Source organism: Corvus moneduloides, chromosome 4 (assembly GCF_009650955.1).
Source record: "Corvus moneduloides isolate bCorMon1 chromosome 4, bCorMon1.pri, whole genome shotgun sequence".
Classification (NCBI taxonomy): domain Eukaryota; kingdom Metazoa; phylum Chordata; class Aves; order Passeriformes; family Corvidae; genus Corvus; species Corvus moneduloides.
The window spans coordinates 73,724,639-73,752,565 of NC_045479.1; the positions used below are offsets into that span (position 1 = coordinate 73,724,639).

General features: G+C 55.6%; 1 protein-coding gene and 1 long non-coding RNA gene across 5 annotated transcripts in view; one reads left to right on the plus strand and one right to left on the minus strand.

Annotated features, from left to right (window-relative positions):
* Positions 1–796: 796 nt before the first annotated feature.
* Positions 797–1,880, plus strand: LOC116442714. The gene is made up of 2 exons (XR_004239624.1): positions 797–960; positions 1,230–1,880. It is a non-coding gene; the product is annotated as an uncharacterized LOC116442714 (long non-coding RNA).
* Positions 1,626–27,927, minus strand: part of AHCYL2 (adenosylhomocysteinase like 2) — a 79,498-nt gene continuing 53,196 nt past the window's right edge. For 2 of the 4 annotated variants that reach the window (XM_032106049.1, XM_032106051.1), the window contains exons 2-17: positions 26,963–27,071; positions 20,423–20,566; positions 19,766–19,866; positions 18,525–18,627; positions 17,056–17,150; positions 13,663–13,769; positions 12,279–12,395; positions 10,048–10,111; positions 9,027–9,115; positions 7,863–7,933; positions 7,643–7,737; positions 6,626–6,724; positions 5,945–6,013; positions 5,788–5,866; positions 5,207–5,327; positions 1,626–4,205 (exon numbers count right to left, since the gene is read on the minus strand). In XM_032106049.1, the coding sequence (XP_031961940.1) occupies positions 4,199–4,205; positions 5,207–5,327; positions 5,788–5,866; positions 5,945–6,013; positions 6,626–6,724; positions 7,643–7,737; positions 7,863–7,933; positions 9,027–9,115; positions 10,048–10,111; positions 12,279–12,395; positions 13,663–13,769; positions 17,056–17,150; positions 18,525–18,627; positions 19,766–19,866; positions 20,423–20,566; positions 26,963–27,071 (1,470 nt within the window). In that variant the 3' untranslated portion in view covers positions 1,626–4,198. The other 2 variants (XM_032106047.1, XM_032106050.1) reach the window with 1 other exon arrangement.

Below are 27,927 nucleotides of genomic sequence, written 5' to 3' on the forward strand. Positions count from 1 at the left end.
AATGCTGGGGAAGGAGGGGTTATGGGGTGTCCCTGGGGTGCTGCGAGCACGGAATGCTGGGGAAGGAGGGGTTATGGGGTGTCCCTGGGGTGCTGGGAGTACGGAATGCTGGGGAAGGAGGGGTTATGGGGTGTCCCTGGGGTGCTGGGGGTACGGAATGCTGGGGAAGGAGGGGTTATGGGGTGTCCCTGGGGTGCTGGGGGTACGGAATGCTGGGGAAGGAGGGGTTATGGGGTGTCCCTGGGGTGCTGGGGGTACGGAATGCTGGGGAAGGGAGGGGTTATGGGGTGTCCCTGGGGTGCTGGGGGTACGGAATGCTGGGGAAGGAGGGGTTATGGGGTGTCCCTGGGGTGCTGGGGGTACAGAATGCTGGGGAAGGAGGGGTTATGGGGTGTCCCTGGGGTGCTGCGAGCACGGAATGCTGGGGAAGGAGGGATTATGGGGTGTCCCTGGGGTGCTGGGGGTACGGAATGCTGGGGAAGGAGGGGTTATGGGGTGTCCCTGGGGTGCTGGGGGTACAGAATGCTGGGGAAGGAGGGGTTATGGGGTGTCCCTGGGGTGCTGGGGGTACGGAATGCTGGGGAAGGAGGGGTTATGGGGTGTCCCTGGGGTGCTGGGGGTACAGAATGCTGGGGAAGGAGGGGTTATGGGGTGTCCCTGGGGTGCTGGGAGTACAGAATGCTGGGGAAGGGGGTTATGGGGTGTCCCTGGGGTGCTGGGGGTACGGAATGCTGGGGAAGGAGGGGTTTTGGGGTGTCCCTGGGGTGCTGGGGGTACAGAATTCTGGGGAAGGAGGGGTTATGGGGTGTCCCTGGAGCGCTGAACGGGGGCAGCAGGGCGGGAGCTGGTGGTGTCACAGGTGCCCATGGGGTAGCAAGGGGGCACCTGTGGGGCTGCAGCTGCCCCAGTACACGCAGGGCCGGGGGGTTCCCATCCCCAAGGCACCCCCAGAATCACCCGGTGAGTCGTGCTGTCCGAACCCCGTTATCCCCATGTTGTTCCCAAGCAGCTCCCAGGGCCCTGGAGCAGGAGTGGGAGAGAGCAGGATTCCCATTCCCACACCCAGTATGGGGGGCAGTTGTTTTTGGGGGTGACTGTGCAGGATTGTGGCTGGGGAGGTACCGGATGCCCCATCTCGGTGCTGCTCGGGTCCCACATCCCCTCACGGCCTCTGGAAAGCTGGAAACCCCAAGGGTTTGGGTCAGGATTTCCCTTGGCTGCCCCAGCAGAGGAGATACCGGGATGGTTCCAGAGGAGATACCGGGATGGTTCCAGAGGAGATACCGGGATGGTTCCAGAGGAGATACCGGGATTGTTCCAGAGGAGATACCAGGATGGTCCCAGAGGAGATACCGGGATTGTTCCAGAGGAGATACTGGGATTGTGCCGGCACTGCTTCCCAAGGACGCACCAGCCCAGGAGCCCAAACAGCTCCGGTTGCCTCAAGGACGCGGCCCCGGAGCCGCTTCCCCAGCTGGAATTATCTGGACATGGTGGGAACTCGAGGCCACGGCTTTGGGGACAACCTCCCCCCATCCCACCACCATCCCTGACCCCTCCCTGTCCCCCCCTGCCCCAAAATCCTGGTCTGCCCCCGCCTGACCCCAAGGATGCTCGGGAGAAGCTGAGTTTTCCAATGTTTTATTTGTGTTTTGAGATTACAGAGTCTTTATTGCTGATCTAATACAATCACTCAGACATTAATATTTAAAACATCCTTTTGAAATGTTACGGTTGCGACGTTTTCGTTTCCTCACTGCTGATGATGGGTTTTGTCTCATTATCTCTAAAGTTCAGAACAGAATTAATTTCCTTTATACGATTTTGCTGGTGTTACCTAAAATCTCCTTTTTCCTAAGTCTTGAAAAATGTGTTACATTTAAAAAAAAAAAAAAAAAAAAAGAGAAAGAAACCAAACCCCATTACACGTTTAATTTAGAGATGATCATAGGATATGATTCCAGGTTGATTAGGAAAAAAGCCAAGCGAGCCAAAAAGCTTTTACAGGAGAAGCAGAACATGGAGAAGAGCTTTAAAAATCGAGGTGGGAAAAGCCGGTTGGGATTTTATTATTAATATATATATTTTTTTTTCCCTTCCAATCTACCTGGAAGATAAAACGGGATGAAAACTGGGCACGAAGGGATCCGGGGCCAGGCAGAGCAGTGCCGTGTGCGGCACGAGCGACAGGCACGGGGCGGGACGCGGCTCTGGGGCTGCACTGGGGTCGGGGCTGAGCGGGGCTTTCCCAGGGTGGAAGCGGCTGTGGCTGGGTTGGGTTGGGATTCCCGTTCTTCCCAGAGCTGCTCCGCCCCAGAGACCCCACAGCCGCGTCTCACCCGGGCCAGGAGCAGCTCCCACGCTCTCCAGAGAACAACGGGGGCTGACACGGACCGGGATCCAGCTCAGGGAGAAAGACCTGAACGTGACATTTCAAATAGCTCAGGGAACTCTTGCCAAAAATTCTCAGGATCTGGTAAAATCAATGAGCAGAGATCATTTCAAGTCTGTGGTTAGTGATCAGTCTGCGCGGAAGCTTCTCAAAGCCTGAAGGTCTCCTCAAAGCCTTCTCAAAGCTCCGACGCCTTCCCAAGGTCTCCTCAAGGCTTCCTCGAGGGTTCCTTGAGGTCTTCTCAAGGTTTTCCTTCCAGGTTTTGAGAGATTTCAAAGAGAAACTTGGAATAAGGCAGCACACGGGAACGTTTGTTCTGGAGACGAGCGGCTCGTGGTCAACCTGACTCCAAATCTCCCAAGAGCCGTGGGAAGGACTTGAGGCCGTATTTCGTCCGTTCTCCCTTCCTTGTGCGTGAACGAGCTGCCACAAAAGTTCTTCATGATGGCAAAGAAGCCCAGGAGGACAAAACACGGATCTGCAGCCCATGAGAGACTTGGGAACCACACAGGGAGGACAAAGGCTTCTGTGCTCTCGGGGCTGGGCAGTTTTATTGTAGAAGGATCACGTTCTCCACATGAGGGATAGAAGCGACTCCGGTGAGACACCGGGACTCGGGAAGTCACCTTGGTAAGGGTCACGCTGTCCTGTGCTCAGGTGGGACATCCTGGGATAAAACTCTGGCAAATTTGTTCTCCATCAGCTCTGACACATCGAGATTCGAGGTGACCAAAGGGTTGTAGTGACGCTGAACTCTCCCCTCGCACAGAATCCGTGGGGGTCACTCCGGTGGACGTCTCATACATTCCAAAGGGGATTTCCGGATTCATACAAATACGACCAGAAAATAAAACTCCAAACATTTCCAATGAGGACTGAAATTCAGCTGGAGAAGGACCTGGCGTGAACCTGGGTCCTCCCAGCCGTGACGGCCGGCGAGCTCTGCTTGGCGCGGGAAGAGCTGCCGGGCGCGTGAGCAGCATCAGTGGGCGAGGCCCTTCCAGCAGCGCGGGCGGGCGGGGCTGCCCCGGCCCCACCGGGAACACGACCTTTGGTTGATCCATAGAGCTTGGCACTCGGAACGAAAGCAGCAGGAAAACACCGCGGGGCTGCGGCCAACGGAGCGGCGCCGGGCCCGGCTCCTCTGCGCGCTCGGGGCTCTCCCCGGCTGGTGCCGGACCCTTGGGCACAGCTCCGGGCAGTGCTAAGGCGAGGTTCCTCGGCTGAGCACGGCCCTGGGCACTTCCATGGCACACGGAGAGGCTTCTCCAGCCAGATTCCTGTGGCGGCTCCCGGCTGGGCGGCAGTGCCTGGAGCCAACGAGGATTTTGGCTTTGCTGTCAAACAGCCGGAGCGATTCCCCCGCTGCCGGCATCCTGCGCCGCTGGAGAAGCGCTGGGGTGTGGAGGAAACCAAGGACTGCCAGGCTGGGGCCCGCGGCTCCCGCCGTGTGCGGCGGGTGAACAGGGATAAGGGACTATTCCACGGCTCGATTCCAGCAGCTTCCTCCTCGCCTTCCCCGTCCTCCCAGCCCCGAAAAGGAACGAACCCAAAGAGAAAAATGAAAGAAACGGAAAGAAAATCCAGCATCTCCCAGTCCCGTGGCAGGACGAACACCAGTGGCAGAGGCCACATGAACAGTATTCTAATTTAATAAATAAATAACCTAAAACACACTGTCGACTATGGCAGCAAGCCCGGCTCTAGCGTGGGAAGCTTGCGCGGTTTCATCCTGTACAGTAGTTGAGAAAGACTCGGGTGGTTGTTGCTGTTCCTTGCGATTCTCCGGGATGCAGCGGCAAGAACTCAGTATCTGCGAAAAGAAGGAAAAATGGGGTTTGGTGAGTGGCTGGGGAAGGGATGAGAAGCTGCCCCGGCATCACCACGGAGGATTTTGGGAGGGGGAGATGCCAAGGACAGAACTGGCTGAGGAAGGGACTCGGTCCTCATTGCCTCTGAGGTGCCCACGGGAAGTTTGAGGGGTCGTGGCTGCCCCTCAGTGCAGGGAATTCCCTGTGACCCTCAACGGATCCCGACCTCTCCGTGCATGGGACAAACCTTGCTTCCCACAAGGCTGGGCCACGCCAGACCCCGAAACCAGGCAGAGAGAACTGAACCAGAGGGAATTCCTCCATGGCCATGGGGAAGCACCAGGATTGCGCAGGGAAGAAAGCTCAGGATCTGGGGAAACCCAGTAATCCCCAAACCGGGAGTGTTCTGGTGCAGCGCTGCTCTCTCTGCCTGCCAAGAAAATCCCTCTTCCTGCAGGAAAAGGATCTGGGCTTCACCCTCCCAGGCTGATCCACGTCTGTGCAAAACCATTTCATTTTCACGCTGTAAATTCATGGCAGTGCTGGCTAAAAATGTGGAAAGGGAAGGGATCCAGGGGCTCCTACTGAAACTTGCAATTATTTTTGGGGATCTGCCCAGCCCGTGCTCAGGAAGGAGCCGCGGAGCTGAGCCCGTGGGAGCAGCTCCGGGGCTGAGGCCGCTCTGTGCCACCTCATCCTCCGCCAAACTTTAAAAATAAAGCTGCTGCTGAGCCGGTGGCATCGCGCTGGCATCTGCCACGTCTGGGTGACAGCTGCTGCCACGCACAAAGGGCTCCTGTCCTGCCAAACGCTCCTGTCACGGCTCCAACTGCACCATCCCCTTCCTGCTGCCTGCAGTGGCACTGAGCAGAGCCCTTGGAATCTTCTCAGGGGACCGGCGGGGTTAAACCCCGTCCCCTCTGCTGCCACAGGCGTCCCCCAGGTCGGGGCAGGAGCAGAGGGCTGGGAGGGCACCAGGATGAGCAGAGGGCTGGGAGGGCACCTGTAGTAGTTGGGTTTGAAGGGTCCGTTCTTGTTGAGCCCCAGGTACTTGGCCTGCTCGTCCGTCAGCTCCGTCAGGTGCGCGTCGAACGTCGGCAGGTGCAGGCTGGCCACGTACTCGTCTGGGGTGGGAAAGGAGTCCAGAGCTCGTCACAACGGGGGAGGCCACGCCAGCGAGTCCCCCGGGCTGAGGCAGAACCCACCTGACATCTCTGGCAGGTGGCACCTCGCCCCTGAGATCAGGACAAGCCACCCCCGCCTTAAGAAACCCCAGGGCCGCCAAAGAGCCCATTCTGCAGCCAAAGCGTGCTCAGTGTGGTCGTGCCCACAGGAGGGGGCTCTGCTGGGGGAGCTGCTGGCATCGGCAGCAGCCCCATGGGAAGCCCCCTGCACCGGGAGGCATCCCCGCTTCCCACAGGTGGGACAGGAAAGCAGCGGCGAGCCCAGAGCCAGTGGGAAGGAGCTGCTGGAAGCCCCTGAGCTTGGCCCAGTGCCACCTCCCAGCTGTGATAGTGACACAGCTTGGCCCAGTGCCACCTCCCAGCTGTTCCATCCCCAAACCCACAGCGGGAAGGTCGTTACCCATTTTCTTAGGCAGCAAGTACACGTCCTGCTTGTAGCGGCCCTCGGGAGCGTTGTACAGCTCTATCAGAGCCAAGGCCTGGGGAGAGGACACTCGGTCAGTCACTGCTGTCCCTCAGAGCAGGTCCTGCTCCGGCCCAGCCCAAGGCCTCCTCACCTGTGTGGTGGCCGTGATGGACAGGACGAAGGTGGGGACGGTGGAGCAGCTCAGGTTCAGCAGGCGGCCCTGGGAAGCAAGAGCTGGTTGTTAACACGGCACCACACCCAGTTTGTGACCCCACAGGAGGGACAGGAACCACAGGAGCAACGTGTCCCAGCTGTTTGTCACCTGCGCTGAGCCCCAAGGTGTGGCTGCCCTTAGGAAGTGGAAATCTCCCTGTGGGAGATACCCTGGAGTGGGATAAACTAAAAATGGGAGCTTTTCTTTGTCCCAGGAACTCAGCAGGGACCTTGTGGCTCTGCACAAGTCCCTGACAGGAGGGGGCAGCCGGGGGGGTCGGGCTCTGCTGGCAGGGAACAGGGACAGGAGAGAGGGAACGGCCTCAGGCTGGGCCAGGGGAGGGGCAGGCTGGATTTTAGGGAAAATTCCTCCATGGAAAGGGTGGTCAGGCACTGGCACAGCTGCCCAGGGAGGTTTGGAGTGCCCATCCCTGGAGGGATTTAAAAGGTGTGGATGTGGCACTTGGGGACGTGGCCTTGGCAGTGCTGGGAATGGTTGGACTCAATGGCCTCAGAGTCCTTTTCCAACCTCAACAATTCTGTGATTCCGTGATTCCACGAGCCAAATTCCAGCCAGAGGGACCCCTGAGCTGCAGTTCCTGCTGCTCCAGCCGCTCACCTCTGCCAGCAGCACGATTCTCTTCCCGTCGGGCCAGATGACGTGATCCACCTGGGACCTCACCCGCTCCCAGGTGAGCTCGGGCGTGCGCAGGCTGGCCTGGAAATGGGGTCAAAACGTTACAGCAGCACCAGAGCAACCCCAGAACCACAGAAAGGGGAGGAAAGGAGGCACCAACCCTGCCAGTGTCCTGGGATTGTCGTCTCCCCTGGATCCCATCCCAATCCCAGACCAGGGAGACCTTTGTGAATAATCGTAACCTGGACTGGTTTTGTGATCGCAACACATCAAAGCCCCAGAAATGATTGTTCAGGATCTGGTGGGGAGGATTCACGGCCACCAGCTGAACCCTGCAGGGCTGCAGCCACTCCTTCCAGCCCAGAAAATGCCTTCAAACCCACGGGAATTCTCGGGAATTCTCCAGGCGAGGCTCTCCTGGATTTCTGCTCAGATTTTGGGACTCCTGGCTGGGCCTGACGGTGCAGTGACACCAAACTGGGCTGGAGAGGGATTCCCAGCTCCTGAGGGAAGGCTGAGGCCGGGGGCAGCAGGCCCTGCTCGGGATGCTGGACCAGCCCATCCCACTCCTCGGATCCCTCGGGATCAAGGAGGGACTGGGACACATCTAAGGCATGGGGAGAGATGGATTTTATCTCCTCCAGGGGCTTCCTCAGGACAGACAGAGCAGCATCACCCCAAAACAGCACCACCCAAAGCACCGTCACCCCAAACACTGTCACTCAAAGCACCATCACCCCCAGAATGGTCACCCCAAAGCACCATCACCCCAAAGCCCAAAGCACCATTATCCCAAATCACTGCGACCCTACAAGAGTTGCTCCAAAGCACCATCATCCCAAACACTGTAACCCCAAAGCACCATCACCTCAAAACAGGATTACCCCAAACCCCGTCACTTCAAACCCCGTCACCCCAAACCCCGTCACCCCAAACCCAGTCACCCCAAACCCCATCACCCCAAACCCCATCACCCCAAACCCCGCTCCCCGCGCTCACCACGTCGATCTCGGTGTTGGAGTGCCCCATGTTGCAGACGATGCAGCTGTTCTTCATCCTGTCCAGATGTTCCCTGGTCACCACGTTCTTGTTCCCTGCAGGCACCAAAATCCCCAATGAACACCCCCCTCCCACCTTCGGGGCTTTCCCTCAGGACAAGGCTGGGGATGGGGCCCATTTTGGGGTGGGATCCCCCATTTCCCGCCCTGCTGCCCCGTACCCGTGCAGGTGATGACGATGTCGACCTGTCTGATGACTTCGTTGAGCTTCACCAGCCGGAATCCGTCCATGCTGAGAGGAAAAACGGGGAAAAAGTAATCCCCAGACCCCAATTTTAACTTCCTGAAGGGTCACCGAGCCCCTGGGAGAGTCTGGGGTCAACCTGGAGGGTCTGGGACTGTTGTGAGGAGAAGTGAAAAGGGGATTTGGGGGTTTCCCGTGTCCTGTCAAGGCCTTCTCATCTGCAATCCCCAATTCTCAACCCAGAGGGGTTTTTAGAGCTGTTCCTCCTGCAAGGAACCTCCAGGAGCTGTGGAATCCAGGTTGGGATGGATTTAGAGCATCCTAAAAAACGCCCCAAAGCTGCAGATGCCTCTCATCAACCCCGCCATCCATATTTAGGCACCTGCAGAGCCCTGAGAGGTGCTGAGCACTCAGCCCTGCCTTCCCCAGCGAGGTGAGCTCAGGGATAACAAGGGCAGGGTGTGTTTTTTTGGGATTTGTTGTCAATCCTCCCCAGAGCTCCTTCCCGTGGCTCTCACAAGCTGCAAAATTGGAGTTACTATAAAAAAAAGTCTTTTTTTTTTTTTTTTCCTGCTGCATGTCCCCATTTCCTGAGCTTTTTCTCCACTGCAAACTCCTTCTGAGAGGGGCCATGTGCTGCTGCCTCGTGCAGAGTCAGGGGAGGGATTTGGTGCTGGAAAGCACCAAATTCCCAGTTAAGGATGGATGAAGGTCACAGAGCAACCCCAAAAGTTCATCAGCTCTGCTAATTGAACAGGGCTCGCTAGTCCTCTCACCACAATAACCTTTGGAGGAGCTGGGGAGGAGCAGGCTGAGGGTTTAGGGAGGCTCTGGGAGGTTTTGGGATCCCCTTGGGATGCAGAAGCAGCATCCAAACCCGGCTGTACCTGGTGGGCAGGAGGTCGGATCTCAGGGAGGGCTCTGCGAGGGGTGAGGTGTGGGCACAGCCCTGGCACAGCCGGCTCTGACTCCAAGGGAGCAGCTCATTCCCAAAATCCCGGCTGCTGTGGGATGGGATCATCTGGGAAATGCTTCAGGGCAGGCCCCCTAAGGACAGAGCTGCGGGTGCAGGGAATCCCTTTGGGTTCTGGCCGGGGCTTTCCCGGGAAACAGGAGAATTCGGGGCCGGGTGAGCCCTTACCAGGCCTGGAGGGCGCAGATGGGGTCGATCTCGGTCACGTAGACGATGGAGCCCATGGCCTTGAGGGCGGCACAGCAGCCCTTCCCAACCTGCAAGGGGAAAGCCCAGCAGGAGACAGGGCCGGGCCCGGAGCTCCCGAGGGATGCACAGCTCCGGGAGACTCCTGCCAGCCCCTTCCGAGCCCTCTGGGGGCGATTAAACTCCGTCTCTGTGCGTGAAATTCCTGCATTTGGAGCCATCTGAGACTCAGGCCTGGCTTAGGGAAGAGAGGCGCTAAAACTCCCAATGGTTTTGGTCCCAGGGATTATTTTTCCCCCCCAAACCACCCCGGGGTCTGGAATGCACCACAAGAGATTCCAATAATCCCAGGGAAAGTTTCAGAGGCTCGTGTAAACGTTTGCTCCACTCAGGAAGCTTTAAGGGTAATTAACCTGGGAGGGTTAACGAGCTTTAACCTTTGCCTGGCACGGGCAGTGCAGGGGACCCAGGTTAGACGAGCGAAAGTTCCCAAAAATGGGATTACAGCAGGAAAAACGGACCCATTCCAGCTGCTTGGACATTAAAACAACCCCAGCAGTGCACCCACAGCAACTGGTGTGAGAAAAACTGGGAATGGGGAATATTCCCGTGTGGAGAGAGGGTGGGTGAAGGGAGAAACCCGGATTAATTCTCTCTGGACCTCACTGCAATGCCCAGAACTTCTGCAGAACCTCTGATTTCAGTGATACCGGATTAAATACGGCATTAAAAGGACACAAATCGGTGTTCTATCAATATCTGGGCACACCAATACCCAGATACTCGAGATGCTCTGAATATTTAATGCAGGGTTTTTTTTAAAGATTCAGCTTTGGCATCTCTTTAATAATAAGGAAATAGCCCGAAATTGAAGAAAACTTCCAGTTTTTGGCAAACCCCTGAGGTCTGGAGGCTCCTGCAGGTGCAGAGCAAAGGCCTGAGGGTGGATGAAGCTGTGCCAAGGAATTCCCAATGGGAAAAGTGGGAAAATTGGGCCCCTTACCTCCCCATAGCCACACACCACCACCTGCTTCCCCCCGAACATCATGTCCGTGGTCCTCTTGAGGCTGAGAAAAAGGAAAAAAACCCCACAATTAATGCCCAGAATTAAAGCCCAGCACCAAGAGCTGCTCCAAGGACGGATTCACAGCTGGATCCCGCACCCCTGAGCACACACAGAAATTCCAGGGGGAGAGAAAACCCAAAAAGCTCCTAAAAATCTCCCTTTTCTTTTTGGAAGGGTGGAGGTTCTTTTGTCCTTCCAACAAAAAGGGTGGAATTTGGGTTTGGAGCCCTTTTTTTTTGTTGTTCATTTTTATTCATTTACTTTTGTTTTGATACTCCCAAAATATTGAAAATCCTCTCCAAAATTCCTTTTATCTGGATTTTTGTTGTCAGCTCCAGATGCCCCCCAGGAGGAGCCCCGGGGGCAGCAGGGCAGTGGGAATTCCTTGCCAGAATCCCAGAGTTTCCCCCAAATGAAGCTCCCCCTTCCTCTGGGTTTCCTTCTGCTCTCTCCCTGAGACTGTCCTACATTCCAGGCTATTTTCAGCTCCGGAGTAAATAGGTTAGCAGTGCAGGGAAGGTGAAATTCCCACACTTTTCCAAGGAATTCAGCTCCAGCCCACGGCAGGTTGAAGGCACCTCTGCTCTCATCTCCCTCGACCCCGTTCTCAATTCCTGGGCCAGACTGAACCTGAATCCCAATTTACCCCCAAGGAGTTTCCATGGAATCCCAGGATGGTTTGGGTTGGAAAGGGCCTTAAATCCCACCCCATCCCATCCATCCCATCCCATCCCATCCCACCCCACCCCACCCCATCCCATCCATCCCATCCCATCCCATCCCATCCATCCCATCCCACCCCATCCCATCCATCCCACCCCATCTCACCCCATCCATCCCATCCCATCCATCCCATCCCATCCCATCCATCCCACCCCACCCCATCCCATCCATCCCATCCCATCCCACCCCATCCCATCCATCCCATCCCATCCCATCCATCCCACCCCACCCCATCCCATCCCACCCCACCCCATCCATCCCATCCCATCCCATCCCACCCCATCCATCCCATCCCATCCATCCCATCCCATCCCATCCATCCCACCCCACCCCACCCCATCCCATCCATCCCATCCCATCCATCCCACCCCACCCCACCCCACCCCATCCATCCCATCCCATCCCATCCCATCCATCCCACCCCACCCCATCCCATCCCATCCCACCCCATCCCATCCCATCCCATCCCATCCCATCCCATCCCATCCCATCCCATCCATCCCACCCCACCCCATCCCATCCCATCCCATCCCACCCCATCCCACCCCATCCATCCCACCCCATCCCATCCCATCCATCCCATCCCATCCCATCCACCCCACCCCATCCCATCCCATCCCATCCCATCCCCACCCCATCCCATCCCACCCCACCCCATCCATCCCATCCCATCCCATCCCACCCCATCCATCCCATCCCATCCATCCCATCCCATCCCATCCATCCCATCCCATCCCATCCCATCCATCCCACCCCACCCCACCCCATCCCATCCCATCCCATCCCACCCCATCCCATCCATCCCACCCCATCCCACCCCATCCATCCCATCCCATCCATCCCATCCCATCCATCCCATCCCATCCCATCCCATCCCACCCCATCCCATCCCATGGGCTGGGACACCTCCCACTATCCCAGGTTGCTCCAGCCTGGCCTTGGACACTTCCAGGGATGGAGCAGCCACAGCTTCTCTGGGAATTCTGTTCCCATGTTCCACCCCCCTCTTTATTCGCATTGTTGCTCCCCGTTCCTCAGAAGATGCTGCCACCTATCCCAAATCCATGGATTGTCATGGATCGTGTCACAACAGGGACAGAACCTGTCCCAGCCCCACTCGGCCCTGATGGGATTTGGGGGTGGAAGGACACGGACACCAACCCCAATTCCAGCCAAATAAAGGGAATGAAGAGAGCCAAGGGAGGAGCGCTGGGGATCCGACGGGGAAGGAGAAAGGGCAGGAACGCTGTGCTGGAGCAGCTCTTGAGCCACACCACGGACACAGGCGGCTTCTATCCCGGTGCCACAGAGGGGACAGGGACAGGACAGGGACAGGGCTTTATTCTGCTCTGACCCAAACTGAGCCAAAATGATCCTGGTGGCAGCAGAGCAGAGCCCTGGATGCCGATCCCTGCGGGAATTCCTGCCCCGTTCCCCCCACGCACCCGTCCAGGATGGACTCCCGGCAGCAGTAGAGGTTGTCAAACTTCTGCTTGGTCACGGAGTCGTTCACGTTCATGGCTGGCACGCAGAGCTTCCCCGCCTTGGACAGCTGGTACAGCCTGGCACGGGCGTGGAACAAGCAGGTGATCCATGGGGAACGTTTCCCTGCACTCGGCTGCGGGGTTTGGGCTGGAAAGGGCCTTAAAGATCATCCTGGCTGTGGGCAGGGACACCTCCCACTGTCCCAGTGTCCAGCCTGGCCTTGGCCACTGCCAGGGATCCAGGGGCAGCCCCAGCTGCTCTGGGAATTCCATTCCAGCCCCTCCCCACCCTCCCAGCCAGCAATTCCCAATTCCCAATCTCCCATCCAGCCCTGCCCTCTGGCACTGGGAAGCCATTCCCTGGCTCCTGGCCCTCCATGCCTTGTCCCCAGTCCCTCTGCAGCTCTCCTGGAGCCCCTTTAGGCCCTGCAAGGGGCTCTCAGCTCTCCCTGGAGCTTCTCCCCTCCAGCTCCCCAACATCCCCCTGCTCTCGGCTCCTGGGCATGGACTCAGCTCCCCACAGCAGGAAAACCACTGAAAAGGAATTTAAACACCTCACTGCAGCTGTGAGAGAGTCTGAAAATCCTGTCCCTGCTCCAGCCCTTGGGAAGGAGAAGCCGCCTTTGGAAATCCCTTCTGCCCACACTGGGATTTCGGATCCTAAAAATATCACCAGTCCTTCTCCCGACCCCACCGGCTGCAGACCTGGAGCCACTTCCCTGTTGCAAATCTTTCATTTCCCTGTTTCAGGAGCTGCCTGAGCCTCTGGCCACGCTCTCATCCAGCTCTTTCCCCCCACAAAAACACAGCAAAGAGCTGCTGCTCTCCTCAGTTCCCCGTTTCCTGGCACCTGGGACGGGATTCATTCCATGGAAAAGCACCTCCGACACCTCCCAACCCTCAGCGCCGCTGCTCCCGTCCCAGCTCTGCTCCTGCCAGGGCCCGAGGGATTTCACTCACTCTTCTCTGAGGTTCTCCCTTCCCCAGAAAGTGACTCAGTTCCTCTTCCCAAATCTCACTTCTTCCCACGGATTTTGGTCAGGACTGTGCTCTCGGCTTCCTCCACAGCCCTCCCCTCCTCAGCCCTTCCTCTTCCATCTCCCACACGAGGTGAGAGCCTCTCCTCCCACCCCACAGGGGGAGAACACCTGGAGCACCCTCCCACCCACAGAATGCTCGGGAGGGGCTCCTGCTCCTCACTGGGAGCTCCGAGCAGCAGCTCCAGGTCTCCTGCTCGGGATTTAAAGCAGTTTCCATGGGAAAAATGAGGTGCTGGAGGTCCAACACTGAGCTGAGCTGAGGGGACCCAGCTTTTGTCCCAAATTCCTGCAGCCTGCCCCGTTACCTGTGGACCCCGGTGACGCTCTCCTCCACAATCCCCTTGATCTTCTTGAACATGTTGGGGTATTTCTTGTAGATCCAGTGGGTGAGATCTCCCCCATCATCCAGGATCTGCAATGAAAACCACCACGGAGTCACCCGGGGCCGGGCAGGAAGCCACGGAGCCACTGCTGGAATAAAAACCTCGGGGTGAGCAAGGAGAGGCCCTCTGGAAAACAGCCCTGGGAAGGGCAGGCAGGAAAACAGCCCCAGAAACCTCTGAATTCCAGGGAAAAGAGGTGTCCAAGAGCTTCTCCAGCCTTACATGTATGGGAACATCTGGAACGGCACCCAAGGAAGGGGCTGGGCTCAGAGGGAGCCCCTGAAGGAGACAAGACACAAGGGAAGGGAGAAACCCAAACGTGGGTTTTGCCAAGTGCTCCCACCCTCAGGAGGGCCCGGGCAGGGCGGGAAGTGTGGGAACCCCGATGGAATCCAGAGAAAACAGGGAGCAGATGTCACCCAGGGCAGGGGAGGAGCCCAGGGCCTGCACAGGGTGAGAGCACAACGGCCACCATCATCATCATCATCATCCTCAGTCATCATCATCATCTTCCCCATCATCACCATCACCATCATCCTCAGAGTCACCACCACCACCATCACCATCCTCATCCTTGCATATTCCATAAAATGACATTGAAGACTTCTCACTGCATCATCATCATCATCATCCTCATCATCATCCCACTCTTTCCACGTTCCCTACACCAAAGTCAAAGACTTCTCACTGCTTCCTCCTCTTCCTCCTCCTCTTCTCCTCCTCCTCCTTCGCCTCCTCCTCCTCCTCCTCCTTCTCCTCCTCCTCCTCTTCCTTTTCTTCCTTCTCCTCCTCCTCTTCTTTTTCCTCTTCCTCCTCTTCCTCCTCCTTTTCTTCCTCCTCCTCCTCCTCTTTCCATATCCCACACACCGAGGTCGAGGACTCCTCACTCCATCATCCCCCTCATCCCCCTCATCCCCGGCCAGAGCCCGCTCGGCCGCGATCCCTTCCCGAGGGGGTGCCGGGGAGGGTTCAGGGATTCCCTGCACCCACAGCTCTGTCCTAAGGCCCGCAAAGGGGCCCTGCCCTGAAGCGTCTCCCAGATTATCCCCATCCCACAGCAGCCAAGAGTTTAAGGACGTGGCTCACAGGGATTCTGGGAATTTTGGGTGTCCCAAAATCCCAACCCTGGGCGGAAGCGTCTCCGCTCATTCGCCGTGGGCGGAGCTCAGCAGGGACCCTCTGGAGCCTTCCCAGGAGAAGGGACCACTCCCCTCCTGGCACAGGTGACATTCCCGAGCTCTGCCTGGGCCTTTGTGGAGCCATCCACGGGCACAGAGCTCCTTGGAAACGCCGTGTTCCACTCCCACCTTCTCCTCTCGGAACTGCCGGATGTTCCGCTGCCGCCGCCGCCAGGGAGCAGCTGCTCCTCCCCAACGCCTGGGAAGCACAGGCTGTCCTGCCAGAGCCCAGCAGCCGGCCCTGGAGGCTCCAGGGAATCCATTCCCGGCTCCACATCCCATCCACGGGCTGGGAAGCGCAGGCAGGGAAGGGTTAAGTGGGACTGGGAGCTCTCCTGGGCCAGCCAGGGAGGAGGAATTCGGAATCCGCCTGCCTGGCTCCCAGGACGTCTTCATTCCATGAATCCCCGTTTAATGGAGCGCTTCATCCTCCTCCCCAGAGAGAATCCCAGCCCCTGGCAGCTTCCCCTTTCCTGGGAGAGCAGGGGATGGAAGCCCCTGAGCAGAGCCCTGCGGGGGCCGGGTTTTGTGGGGAGGTCACCTTGGTGTGGCAGCTCCAGGCATCCAAGGGCACAGCCTGTCCCACATTCCTGCAGCTTTCCCAGCTTCGGGCAGGCTCTTTGCCCTCATTCCTGTTCTTCCGGCTAGTTTTGGTGGTTTGGTTTTTTTTTTGTTTTTTGGGAAAAACCACTTTATTTGAGCTGGAAATCATTTTTCCTAGAGAAAAGCAGCTGTTTCAGGCGTGAGCCTCGGTGGGAGCTTCTCTCCAGGTCACCGACTCCCTCCTCCCTCCCTCAGCCCTTCCGAGTCATCTCTTCTCCAGGAGAGAATCCCTGGAGAGGCTCCTCCATGAAGGAAACCTCTCAGATTCCATCTTTTTCAGAAAAAAAACCCCTTTCTGATCCATCCCTGCCCAGGCAGAGCCCTCCCCCGAAGGTCAGAATTCCCAGAACCCTCCCATGAAGGATTCCCAGAATGGGAATGGCCAAGAACTGGCCCCATTTCCAAGGAACAAGGAGCAATTATGGGAAAAATGAGGATGGGGAGGGGCTGGAATGGAATTCCCAGAGCAGCTGTGGCTGCCCCTGGATCCCTGGAAGTGTCCAAGGCCAGGCTGGACATTCCCTGGGATGGTGGAAGGTGTCTGTGTGGAATGGGATGGCGTTAAAGGTCCCTTCCAACCCAAACCATTCCATGATTCCCCAATTTTAAGATCCTTCTCACACCTGCCCTTCAGCCAGCGTCCCATTTCTCATCTCTAAAAACGCAGATCTCCAAAATCCAGCAAAATCTCTGGGAACAGAGATCCTGGTGCTCTCCCCAATGATTTCTGTGCTCCAGGAGCAGGTGTGAAAATCAATCCCACAACGAAGAGGTCTGAAGAGATCCCGGGAAAGCAAAATCCGCATTTTCTGGAACGCTGGCTTGTTCCAACAGTGACATTTGGGATGGGAAATTAATCCTCAAAGAGCAGGAAAAAAGCTGCTCTCGTGTCTAGACTCAGTCTGGTACCTCGGGGGTGGAATTTTGTGACATTCCCCGTTCTTTTTAAAGGTGACAGCGACTGGAGGGGACAAAATCCCACCTCAAACAAGCCAAGATTGGCAAAAACCCAACTGAGATCCACGTTTATCTTCCACCTTTGACTGCTTCTCATCTCATTTCGATCAGGGCTCGAAGGCTTTGGGGAAATGTGATGGAGACAGCACAGCTGACAGCTGAAAATCGTTCTGCTCACCCAGCTCCAGGTTCTCTGTTTTCCCTGGAAACAAGCGCGGGATGGAGCGGCGGAGGAGGGGCTGGGTTACCTGAGGTTTGGGTGGTTTAAAGTGTGGGAATCACGGAAAAATCTGGGCTTTGTTCTGAGAAATCCCAGCAGCCAAAGGTGAGAATTGAAGGGTGAAAAAGGATGGAATCTCGTCTCGAAAACCACAGATTTGGAGCCGTTTTTAGCAGGAGGGCTAAAATGGAACTGCAGCACGACACTGAGAAATCAACCGGAACACCCCAAAACCCGCGGTGAGGTGGTGAAACAAAGCCTTGCTTGGCAAGATCCAGGAGACTTTAAGTGCCCTTCCCTGCTGCTCCTCTCCAGGTGGGAGCTTCCCAGGTGCTTCCCAGGTGTTTCCCAACTCACCATGTTGGGCTGCCAACCCTCGACGTTGACGCAGCGGTCGATGCACCACCAGAAATCGTCCTCGGATTCGCCCTTCCAGGCAAACACAGGGAACCCTGGGCACGGAGGGAGAGGGTGTTAGCACAGGCAGATCCCTCGGGAATCGCCTCTGGGGGGATACTCGTGGAAAGCACACACAGGGATTGGCTTTGAACCTCCCTCACCTCTTCCTCTCGCCCAGGAAAGAGTCCCCTGGCTCTCAACAATGCCAGATTTATTTGCCAAATCAGGATTTCCCTGCAGATCGGATTGTCAGGCGGCCTGGACCCCAATTTATTAATTGATGTGTTAATTGATTTGAATGCATTGTGATCGTGAGCGGTTGTTACTCAGCTTTGGTGAGCAGGACCCACGAGCAACGCGGTGGGTTTGGCTTCTGCTGGGTCTCCAAGAGCTCGTGGTCAAAGCTGTGGCCTCAGCCAGGTGAATTCCCTGGACTTACCCAGGTAAAATCCCTGGATTCACCCAGGTAAAAGCCCAGGACTTAACCAGGTGAAATCCCTGGTCTTACCCAGATAAAATCCTTGGATCTACTCAGGTAAAATCCCATGTCTTATCCAGGTAGAATCCTTGGCCTTACTCAGGTAGAACCCCTGGTTTTAGGGCAAATCCCTGACTTCATCCAGGTAAAACCTTTGGCCTCACCCAGGTAAAGCTCCTGAATTTGCCAAGGTAAAATCCCTGGTCTTAGCCAGGTAAAATCCCTGACCTTATCCAGGTCAAATCCCTGGATTTACTTAGGCAGAATTCCTGACCTTATCCAGGTAAAATCCTCGGCCTTACCCAGGTAAAATCCCTGGATTTACTCAGGTAAAAACCGTGGCATCACCCAGATAAAATCCCTGGCCTTATCCAGGTAAAATCCCTGGTCTTACCTGGGTTAAAACCTGTGGCCTCATCCAGATAAAATCCCTGTTTTTAGGGCAAACCCCTGGCCTTATCCAGGTAAAACCCCTGGATTTACCCAGGTAAAATCCCTGTTTTTAGGGCAAACCCCTGGATTTACCCAGGTAGAACCCCTGGATTTACCCAGGATTTCCCAGGTGAGCAGCCACACGCTCAATTCCTGGGCTGTGAATTACCTTCCTGCCCCCGAATTCTCTCTTCCACCCAAGCTCTGCCCCAAATTGTGACATTTAAACCCAGTTTCTCTCCGTTTCCCTGAGCAAAACCACTTCCAGCTTCGGCTCATCACACGGCATCTTTACCACATCCTTTTACACTCCAGGGGGATGGGAAAAAGCAAAACCCCATTCCAAGAGTTCCAGAGCACTGGAAAGGATCGATTTTACACTTTGGGTTTATTCCAAAGCGAACGCAGAGGGGAAAAAAAAAACCCCAAAGAGGTGAAAAATGAGCTGAAACCGAGGGAGCAGCAAAAATTCCCTGGAAAATCCAGGAGGAGCCAAGAGGGAGAAGTCGTTCCCTACCACTCTCAGCCAGGGCAGCAGCCACTTCGTTGAGGGTGGAGTAGATGTTGCAGGCAGCCCATCGGCACTGGGCTCCCAGCGCTCCCAGGGTCTCCATCAGCACCTGCAAAAAATGGGAAAAAACGGGAAAAAACGGGAAAAACCCACTCAGGGAGCGGCACAACCCGGGAATTTGGGTGCTGCTTGTGAGAAAGGCGCTGCTGCGCGGCTCCGAGGGTGGGTTAAGCTTCTGAAAGGTCTCTGAAGTTGGGTTTAAGCTTCTGGGGGCTCTCTGAAACTTGGTTTAGGCTTCTGGAGGGGTCTCTGAAGTTGGGTTTAAGCTTCTGGGGCATCTCTGAAGTTGGGTTTAAGCTTCTGGGGCATCTCTGAAGTTGGGTTTAAGCTTCTGGAGGGTCTATGAAATTTGGTTTAGGCTTCTGGAGGGGCCTCAAGTTGGGTTTAAGCTTCTGGGGGGGTCTCTGAAGTTGTTTTAAGCTTCTAAAGGGTCTCTTAAGTTGGGTTTAAGCTTCTGGGGGGACTGTGAAACTTGGTTTAGGCTTCCGGAGGGGTCTCTTAAGTTGGGTTTAAGCTTCTAAAGGGTCTGTGAAATTGGTTTTAAGCTTCTGGAGGGCCTCTGAAGTTGTGTTTAAGCTGCTGGGGGACCTCTGAAGTTGTTTTAAGCTTCTGAAGGGTCCCTTAAGTTTGGGTTAAGCTTCTGGAGGGGTCTCTAGAGTTGGGTTTAAGTTTCTGGGGCATCTCTTAAGTTGGGTTTAAGCTTCTAAAGGGTCTCTTAAGTTGGGTTTAAGTTTCTGGGGGGTCTATGAAATTTGTTTTAAGCTTCTGGAGGGGTCTCTGAAGTTGGGTTTAAGCTTCAGAGTCAGGTTGGAGCGACCTGGTCTAGAGGAAGGTGTCCCTGCCCGTTGGAACTGGATATTTTTAAGGCCTTTTCCAACCCAAACCATTCCAGGACTGGATCATTCCCTGGCCCAGGGGCCTCTGAATCAGTTTTTAGGCAGCATCGGGGTCATCAGGAAAGGGCACAGGAAGTGATTTTGGAATGGAAGCATCTTTGCAACCCTTTGAGCGGATGGCAAACCAAGAACTGGGTAAAATCCCAAAGCTGGCAGGAGAAATCCCTCCTGTGCCGTGTTTTGGGGAGAAGGGCAGCCCCTCCTCGCTCTGCCTGGGCTCTGTTTTGGGGCATGAGCAGCGGGGTTTTGGGGCCGGGGTTTTGGGGCCGGGGTTTTGGGGCGGGCTCTTACAGCCGTCTGTGCCGTGATGTGTGTGCAGCCCACGATCTTGGCCCCGGCCAGAGGCTTCTCCCCCTGAGCTCTCTTCCTCAAAGCCATGAGCGCCGGCATTTCTGGAAGGAAAAAGGGAAAAGGAGGCCATGGATGGGATGGGAAGTGGGATGAGCACAGGAGGAAGAGGCAGCAGCGCTTCCCAGCCCCTGCCCGGCGCTCCCACGAACTCGCAGGGCTGTGGCAGCTTCGAAACAGCCAAAGCCTCGAGAGCAAACCCCAAAGGAGTCAAAATGACCCCAAATCCCTCCGGATTTTTCCCGGTTACGTTCAAATTTCTGCCTCCTCCAGGAAAATCTGCTTCGGAGTGAGGATTTGGGATTTGCTGCTCCACTCCAACATCCCTCCAACACCCAAACCCTGCCTGGCCTTTGCTATTGACCTTCTGGAGGTAATCAAGCTAAACGAAAACCGTCCCGTTCACGCGGTGGATTTCATCTGTTCTGCTGATCCCATGGAACAGCTCTGACTGCAGAGCACCTCGAACCCCCCAAAACCCCGCAGGAGCTTCCCCATCCCAACAGGGACGGGGTGAAGAAGTGCCCAGCACCCCGAGCCGCAGCAGAGGAGGATTTGGGAGGAGGAAGAGGCGCGCAGGAGCTGGGTTCGGGTGCTTACCCTGCTCGGCGATCTCGATCTCGCGGCGCCCGAACTCGGCCTGTTTGATGTTCTTCACGCAGAAATCGCTGCTGCCCTTGGAGTTCTTCTGCTGCTTGTCCCGGGGCGAGGTCTCGTCGTCGGAGCTGTCCGTGTAGGAGGCGGCTGCGGGAGGAGAGGAGCTCAGCAATGGGATGAGACATCCCCTAAAGCCCCGCGGGGGAAGGGCGTGGGTGTGCTCTTCCATCCCAACTCTTCGGGGCGCAGCTGGGATCTCTCCTCCTCCTCACAGGGACTGTTTTCCCTGCTGGATTTACCTGGGATGAGTTTTTAATTCTCATCTCCCTCTGCTTCAGCACCACACCTGAGGTAATCGGCTTGAGCACTGCCGGCTTCCCACACGGGCTCATCTCCACGGCCTTCTCCCAGCTCTCTTCCCAGAATTCTCACACCTCTCTTCCCAGAAGATCTCCCAGCTCTCTTCCCAGAATTCTCACACCTCTCTTCCCAGAAGATCTCCCATCTCTCTTCCTAAAAGTTTTCCCACCTCTCTTCCCAAAATTCTCCCACCTCTCTTCCCAGTTCTCCCAGCTCTCTTCCCAAAATTCTCCCACCTCTCTTCCCAGAAGTTTTCACATCTCTCTTCCCAGAAGATCTCCCATCTCTCTTCCCAAAGTTTTCCCACCTCTCTTCCCAAAATTCTCACACCTCTCTTCCCAAAATTTTCCCACCTCTCTTCCCAAAGTTCTCCCACCTCTCTTCCCAAAATTTTCCCACCTCTCTTCCCAAAGTTCTCCCATCTCTCTTCCCAGAAGTTTTCATATCTCTCTTCCCAGAAGATCTCCCATCTCTCTTCCCAGTTTTCCCACCTCTCTTCCCAAAATTCTCCCACCTCTCTTCCCAGTTCTCCCAGCTCTCTTCCCAAAGTTCTCCCAGCTCTCTTCCCAGAAGTTTTCCCACCTCTCTTCCCAAAATTCTCCCATCTCTCTTCCCGAAGTTCTCCCCCCTCTCTCCCCAGAATTCCCGAGTGCAGCTCCCAGACACCCCACAAAAGGCCTGTCCATGTTCGGAGCACTCCAGACCCACCAGGAGCTGTGGCTTCAGGCGGGACTCACAGAGGACCCCACTCCATCCCCGACAGCCGCGGCGCAGGGTGTGAGCTGATGATTATCCGGACACCGTGGGATTCCCAATCCTTGGATCTGCTCCGAACGGATGCGTGGAAGGAACTTCTCCATCGGGAGGATAACACAAGCCTGGCGTGGATGCCCCAGGGAGCTGCTGGCTCTCTGGCCTCGGGGGACTTCAGGAATTGTTTGGAGAGCTGGGGATCACCGGATCCTTTCCGGAGCCCCACGGGATCAGACGAAGCCTCTGCCCCAGGAGTGGGTGTGGATGGGCTGAATGAATTCCAGGAGCTGTCCATAATTGTCTTCCTTTCCTCTCAGCGCCCTCCAAACTTTGGGTTACGGAATTGACCGTGGCAGACACATGGGAGAGCCTTCATGGAGCCACAAATCCCCTTTCCCGCTCATTCTGGTTCCTAAAATCACCCGTATTTCAAGAGAACCGCATCCATTTTTGATCCGACTAACCACCGCTCCCGCTGCGGATCAGCCGAAGGAATCCCTCGTTTTCCTCTGGAATCTGCCCCCACGGAGGGAAACCAAACCTCTTCCATCTTTCAGGACTGCCACCAGCAGCCAGAGCAACACAATCGGCTCCAACTCACGGCTCCTCTTTCCTCTCCAGATGACCCTTCCAGGACCCAGCTGGCCATTCCCTCATTCCTCATGGAACTGCTCTGCTCCAAGTCCTTCCTTTCCAGCTCACGTGGTGCTTGCAAAACCATCCCGAGCCTGGCATCCAGCGGTGTGCTCCAGCCCAGAGGAATTCCGCGGTGGAACAGCTCCGTCCGTGAGCCGGCCGCTATCATGGATCGCTGGGAATGACGGATGTGACGATGAGCTCTCCGCCTTCCACACCCCACAGGCCCAGCTCCCACAGGGAAAGCTCCGGATCCCACGGGAGCTGCTCCAGCCAACGGTCAAGATTCCCAGTTTCCACCCCAAACCTGCGCCAGGGGAATGAGGCAGCACAAGGGTGGGAGGTTCTTCCAGGGCTGATCCCATCACCACCCACCAGCGCTCCCGGAGAGCTGCAGCATTCCAGAGGCATCCAGGCCTCGAGCGAGGACGGATTCCAACAGCTCCTTCGTTTATTCAGAGTAAATCAAACCATGTTCTACCCTGAGCAGCTCCAGTGACACTTCCACCCCAAAAAAGCCCCCAAAAAGGAGTTCAACCCCCACCCCAACCTGGCCACGGGTTTGTGTTTCCTGCAGGCTCCCCACTTTCCCTCCTGGCTCACAGGAAGGGTTTCCACGATTCCAAGGAACAAAAGCTCAGCCTGGGCACCGCGGGTGTGCCAGGCTCCCCCAGAGCCACCCGGCTCCTGATCCGAGGCCATCAGGAAGGAATTAGGCATTGCTGGAATTTCTCCCCATCCTCAGCAAGGGTGTGAGGGGCAAATCCCACCCTGCCAACAGCCCCTGAGGGCAGCGGGGCTCCGCTGCTGCTCCCGATCCCACGGCGGCTCCCGAGGCTCGGCAGGGCCGGATTCACCACAAAGGGCACCTTGTATCGTACCAAACTCGGCGTGCCAAGGGCTCCAGGGGGAAGGATTAATTAGCTTAATTAGTCCTTGAAGACGGTTAATCTGTGCAGAGGTTGCTTTAAAACCAGCGAGTTTTGGTTCTGGGGGCTAAAAGCAATTTTTTAAAACCCTCCCCCCCAAAAAAAGAATCCTGCCTGGAGTAGCCAGATTTTCATAAGCAGGAGGTTCTTTAATGTTAAATACATCTGAAATAAATATAATAGGAAGCAATGTAAAATATTATTTTGTATGATATTTATTTTATATAAATTAAGAAATAGAATGTAAGGTAATATAAAAGAATAGAATATAAAAGCAAACCTGATACGAAAGTGTTTATAGAATTCTGGTAATTAAAGCAATGCTGTCAGTGAATTTAACAGCAAAATAAATCTCTAAAAGTCCATTTTCCTTCGCTTTTCTGTAAAATGGAAAACAAGGAGTGAAAGGAAAGGATTCCAGTCATTAATTGATGGGACAGCTTCCTAAAAATATTCTCCAAAGTTGATTAATGAAAACTTCCTCCCTGGGCTTGGCATTCTGTGAGGTGTGGAAAATGTGAGCACAAATGGGATTATTTGCGTTACGAGTTTGTGTCTCCGTCCAGAGAGGTCGAGGATTCCACATCCCTGGAAGTATCCAAGGACGGACAAGGCTTGGAAGAACCTGGCACAGTGGGAGGTGTCCCTGCCCATGGCAGGGCTGGCACTGGAGGGGCTCTGAGGTCCCTTCCCACCCAAACCATTCCAGGATTCCCTGAATCCACCATTTCCATTACTGATGCATTATTTGCAGATTGTTGGACTCCACGATCCACGTGGGTTCTTCCCACCTCAGGGTATTCCACAATCCCGTGGTTTCCAAGAGAACGACACAAAAGCGGCAGCGGCTCTCAGGTGACCTCCGCCCACGCCCAAACCAAGCAAAGCTCAGGTCGGAGCCTAAACTCAGCCAAGTTTGGCTTTGCTGATGTCCGAGGCGAGGATCCACTCCTGGCTGCCGAAACTGGCATCGCTAAGGGCAAGAAAGGGCACCCTGACCCTGTCACACGCCCCAGGGAAGGACAAACCTGGTTTGCTCCCTGTGAAACCTTCCAAAACAGCACGAGGATGAATTCCAGGTATTCCTTGAATTCCAGCTCTTCCTGTCCTGATCCCACCCACAGAACGTGCCCGTGGTGGGTAACGCACAGCATCGAGCACTTGGATCATCCAGGCTGGGCTGACCTAAAAGATTCCCCAAAATGCCCAGCTGATCCCCAGGAATCTTTCCTGGAGCAGAAAACAACGATCTGAATTTTGAAGAAAGGGAAGTCGGTGAAATTTAAGTTAACATCGAGTCAAACACCGCCTCGATTCCGAAGGGAGCTCCCAGTTCCGTGACTGGGAATGATTGGGCTCCGAGGGCTTTTCCAACCTCAGCGATTCTGTGATTCCTCCCCGCCACTGCCATCTCTCTGCTCCTCATGCTTCCTCTTTTCCAGCCTTCTCCCATCCCAGGAAGGCTCCAATGGGCTGCTTAGACTGTGCTGCTGCTCAGTCTGGGGAGGAGAATGACAAAGATCCCCTCGAGAATGTCCTCATGGCATTTATCTATGGATCCATCCATCCATCCATCCATCCATCCATCCATCCATCCATCATCCATCCATCCACCATCCATCCATCCATCCATCCATGGATCCATCCACCATCCATCCATGGATCCATCCATCCATGGATCCATCCATCATCCATCCCTCCATCCATCCATCATCCATCCATCCATCCCTCCATCCCTCCATCCATTCCTCCATTCCTCCATCCATGGATCCATCCATGGATCCATCCATGGATCCATCCATCCCTCCATCCATCCATCCATGGATCCATCCCTCCATCCATCCATCCATGGATCCATCCATCATCCATCCATTCCTCCATCCATCCATGGATCCATCCATCATCCATCCATCCACCATCCATCCACCCATACATGGATCCATCCATCCATCCATCCATCCATCCCTCCATCCCTCCATCCATCCATCATCCATCCATCCATCCCTCCATCCATCCATCCCTCCATCCCTCCATCCATCCATCCATCCATCCATCCCTTCATCCATCCACTATCCTTCCATCCATCCATCCATCCATCCATCCATCCATCCCTCATCCATCCCTCTATCCATGGATCCATCCATCCCTCCATCCATTCATCCATCCCTCCATCCATCCATCAATCATCCCTCCATCCATCCATCCCTCCATCCCTCATCCATCCACCCATCCATCCATCCGTCCTTCCATCCATCCATCCATCCATCTGTCCATCCATCCATCCATCCCTCCATCCGTCCATCCATCCATCCATCCATCCATCCATCCATCCATCCATCCATCCGTCTGTCCATCCATCCATCCATCCATCCGTCTGTCCATCCATCCATCCATCCATCCATCCATCCATCCAGCTGCTGTCGTGGGAGCGGAACTCTTCCATCAGGACTGCCAGCCTGGCTCCTTTCATTAGTGGGGAATGTCACACTTCCATGAGATCATGAACTGGAGTTGCTGATGCTTCAGGAGATGTTCGGTGCAAGGAGAGGAGGAGAACTCCCCAAAGTTGCTCCAAGTTCTTCCAGCTGTGACTTGGGAGCGAACACGGTGACATCAGCCAGGCTGAGCAGACTCAGAGTCTGAAAAAACAGTCCCAAAATATTCCCAGGTGCTCAGGGATCAGATGGAATTACGAATTCCGAACTGAACTGGGGCTGATGTCCCTCTGGAGAGAACATGGCATGAGCATTCCTCAATTTCTCCTGAAAGCCTTTTCCATGGCAACGCAGTCAGTGCCAGCAGCGTGGGTCACCCAGGCTGTCCCCAACCTTTGGGGGGCTCCTCCCAGCCTCTGGAAAAGGCTTTGGAGGTCCCTCCAAGCCTGCAGGGCAGCACAAAGGAAGCAGCAACCTGGGAGCTGGGAAAGGAGATGAGGAACAGTCGGCTTTTCCACCAAAACTGGGATGAAGCCACTGGACTGTGGTGCCCAGGATCAGATCAGGACCTCCAGCAGCTGCATCTTCTGGAGAGGAGCACCTCTGCCAGGAGCTGAGTGACCAGATGACCATGGCTCTTCCACCTCTGCTCTTCCAAATCTGCCGGGAAACGCAAAGAGCTCCTCCCAGCCCGGCCCTGTCCGAGCTCATCTCCGACATCCTCGGAATCACGGGAATGAGTGGAGAAACACCAAGGAAGGTCCCCACTTTGGAGGACTTCTGGCCACCAGCCAGGTCTGTGTGCAGCCACCACCACGAACCATCAGGAGCAGCTGGAGCCAGAATTCCCTGACATTTTCCACACTCCACAGAGCTGAGTCAGAGCTTTGAACCTCTCAGGCTGCGCTGGACAAGGCTCGGAGCAACCTGGACTTATGGAGGATGTCCTCGACCACGGCATGGGGTGGAGTGAGATGAGCTTTAAGGTCCCTGAAACCACCCAGATTCTCCTCAAATACACCGTGAGCTGCCAAGTATCCAAAAAATACATCCAGTGAGATTCCAGCAGGAGAAACCCCTTCCAGGAGCCCTTCGAAGGTCCCTAAAGACTCCAACCTCACGTGCAACAAGCCTGCAGTGGGATCCCTGTGGATTTGTTCAGGAGCAGGAGGGAAGGTGACGCTCAAGCACGGACACAATGCGGAAAAACCGTTTTCCTGAGCGTGGGAGGAACAGGAAGGGGAGGAGAAGAGGGACTGGAAGGAAAGGCAGCAGCAGCTGCCCACCAGAGTTATGAGGAGAGAGCAGAAGTGTGAAGAGCACCAGAATAATTTAATTTTATATCCAAGACGATGGGGGAAAAAAGCAACAGCCCTCTTTGCATGCCTTCCCGACAAGGCCAGAGCAGATCCGGGAGATCCCGGACTCACCTGAGCTGTAGCTGTCCGTCGAGGACTGCGAGATGGAGCGGGACAGCGACCGGCGGCCGATCTTGGTCGGGCGCTTGTTGAACTCCTGCTTTTGGTCAGCAAACTGGATCTGCGGAAAGAAATCGGGGATTTTCTGTAGAACACCCAGCAGATCAATCCCGAGAACTCAAAGCCTTGCGCAGACACCGGCACCGGCTCCGTTATGGGCTGGAGCACAATTCCTGTTATTAACAGCGGATTTTGTTCAATTTCAGACCCTCCGGCAGATGAAGAGATGTCAGTGCAGCCTGTTGGATTTTGGGAACACGGATGGCTGGAGAACACAAGTTTTTAAGAGCACACAATTCTAGCCAACAAATCCAGAAATGAAGGATAAGCCATTAACCCAAAGCGATAATCCCGGTGGGAGAGACTGCATTTCCCAGGAACGCTGCAGCAGTGGGTGGAACACCAATATTTTGGGGCATGAAGAGCCCCAAGGCCGTTCCCATCCCATCAGCAAGGAATGGAGATTTCAGACTCCCCCAAGGCCCTGAGCAGCACCAGGCTCAGCCCCGCCAAGCTGAGAGAGATGTCAGCCAACGAAGCCGATCTGCTCCTAAGCGGGCAAGAAGGGATAAGCAAATTTCCCCGGTTTTACCAGGAAAACGACATTTAAAGTTGGTATTGGAGGAGGAATCTTTCTCTAAGCATCGCTGTACTCCTGCCGTTGGTTGTCAACAGTAAGAGGAACAAAGAATCAGAATTTTCTTACTCCCTAAATTCGGGTTTCACAACAGTTCATCCCTCCTGTTCCAACCCAGACACCTTCCACCATCCCAGGCTGCTCCAAGCGCCATCCAACCCGGCCTTGGGCACTGCCAGGGATCCAGGGGCAGCCCCAGCTGCTCTGGGAATTCCATTCCAGCCCCTCCCCACCCTCCCAACCAGGAATTCCTTCCCCAGATCCAACCTAAACCCACATT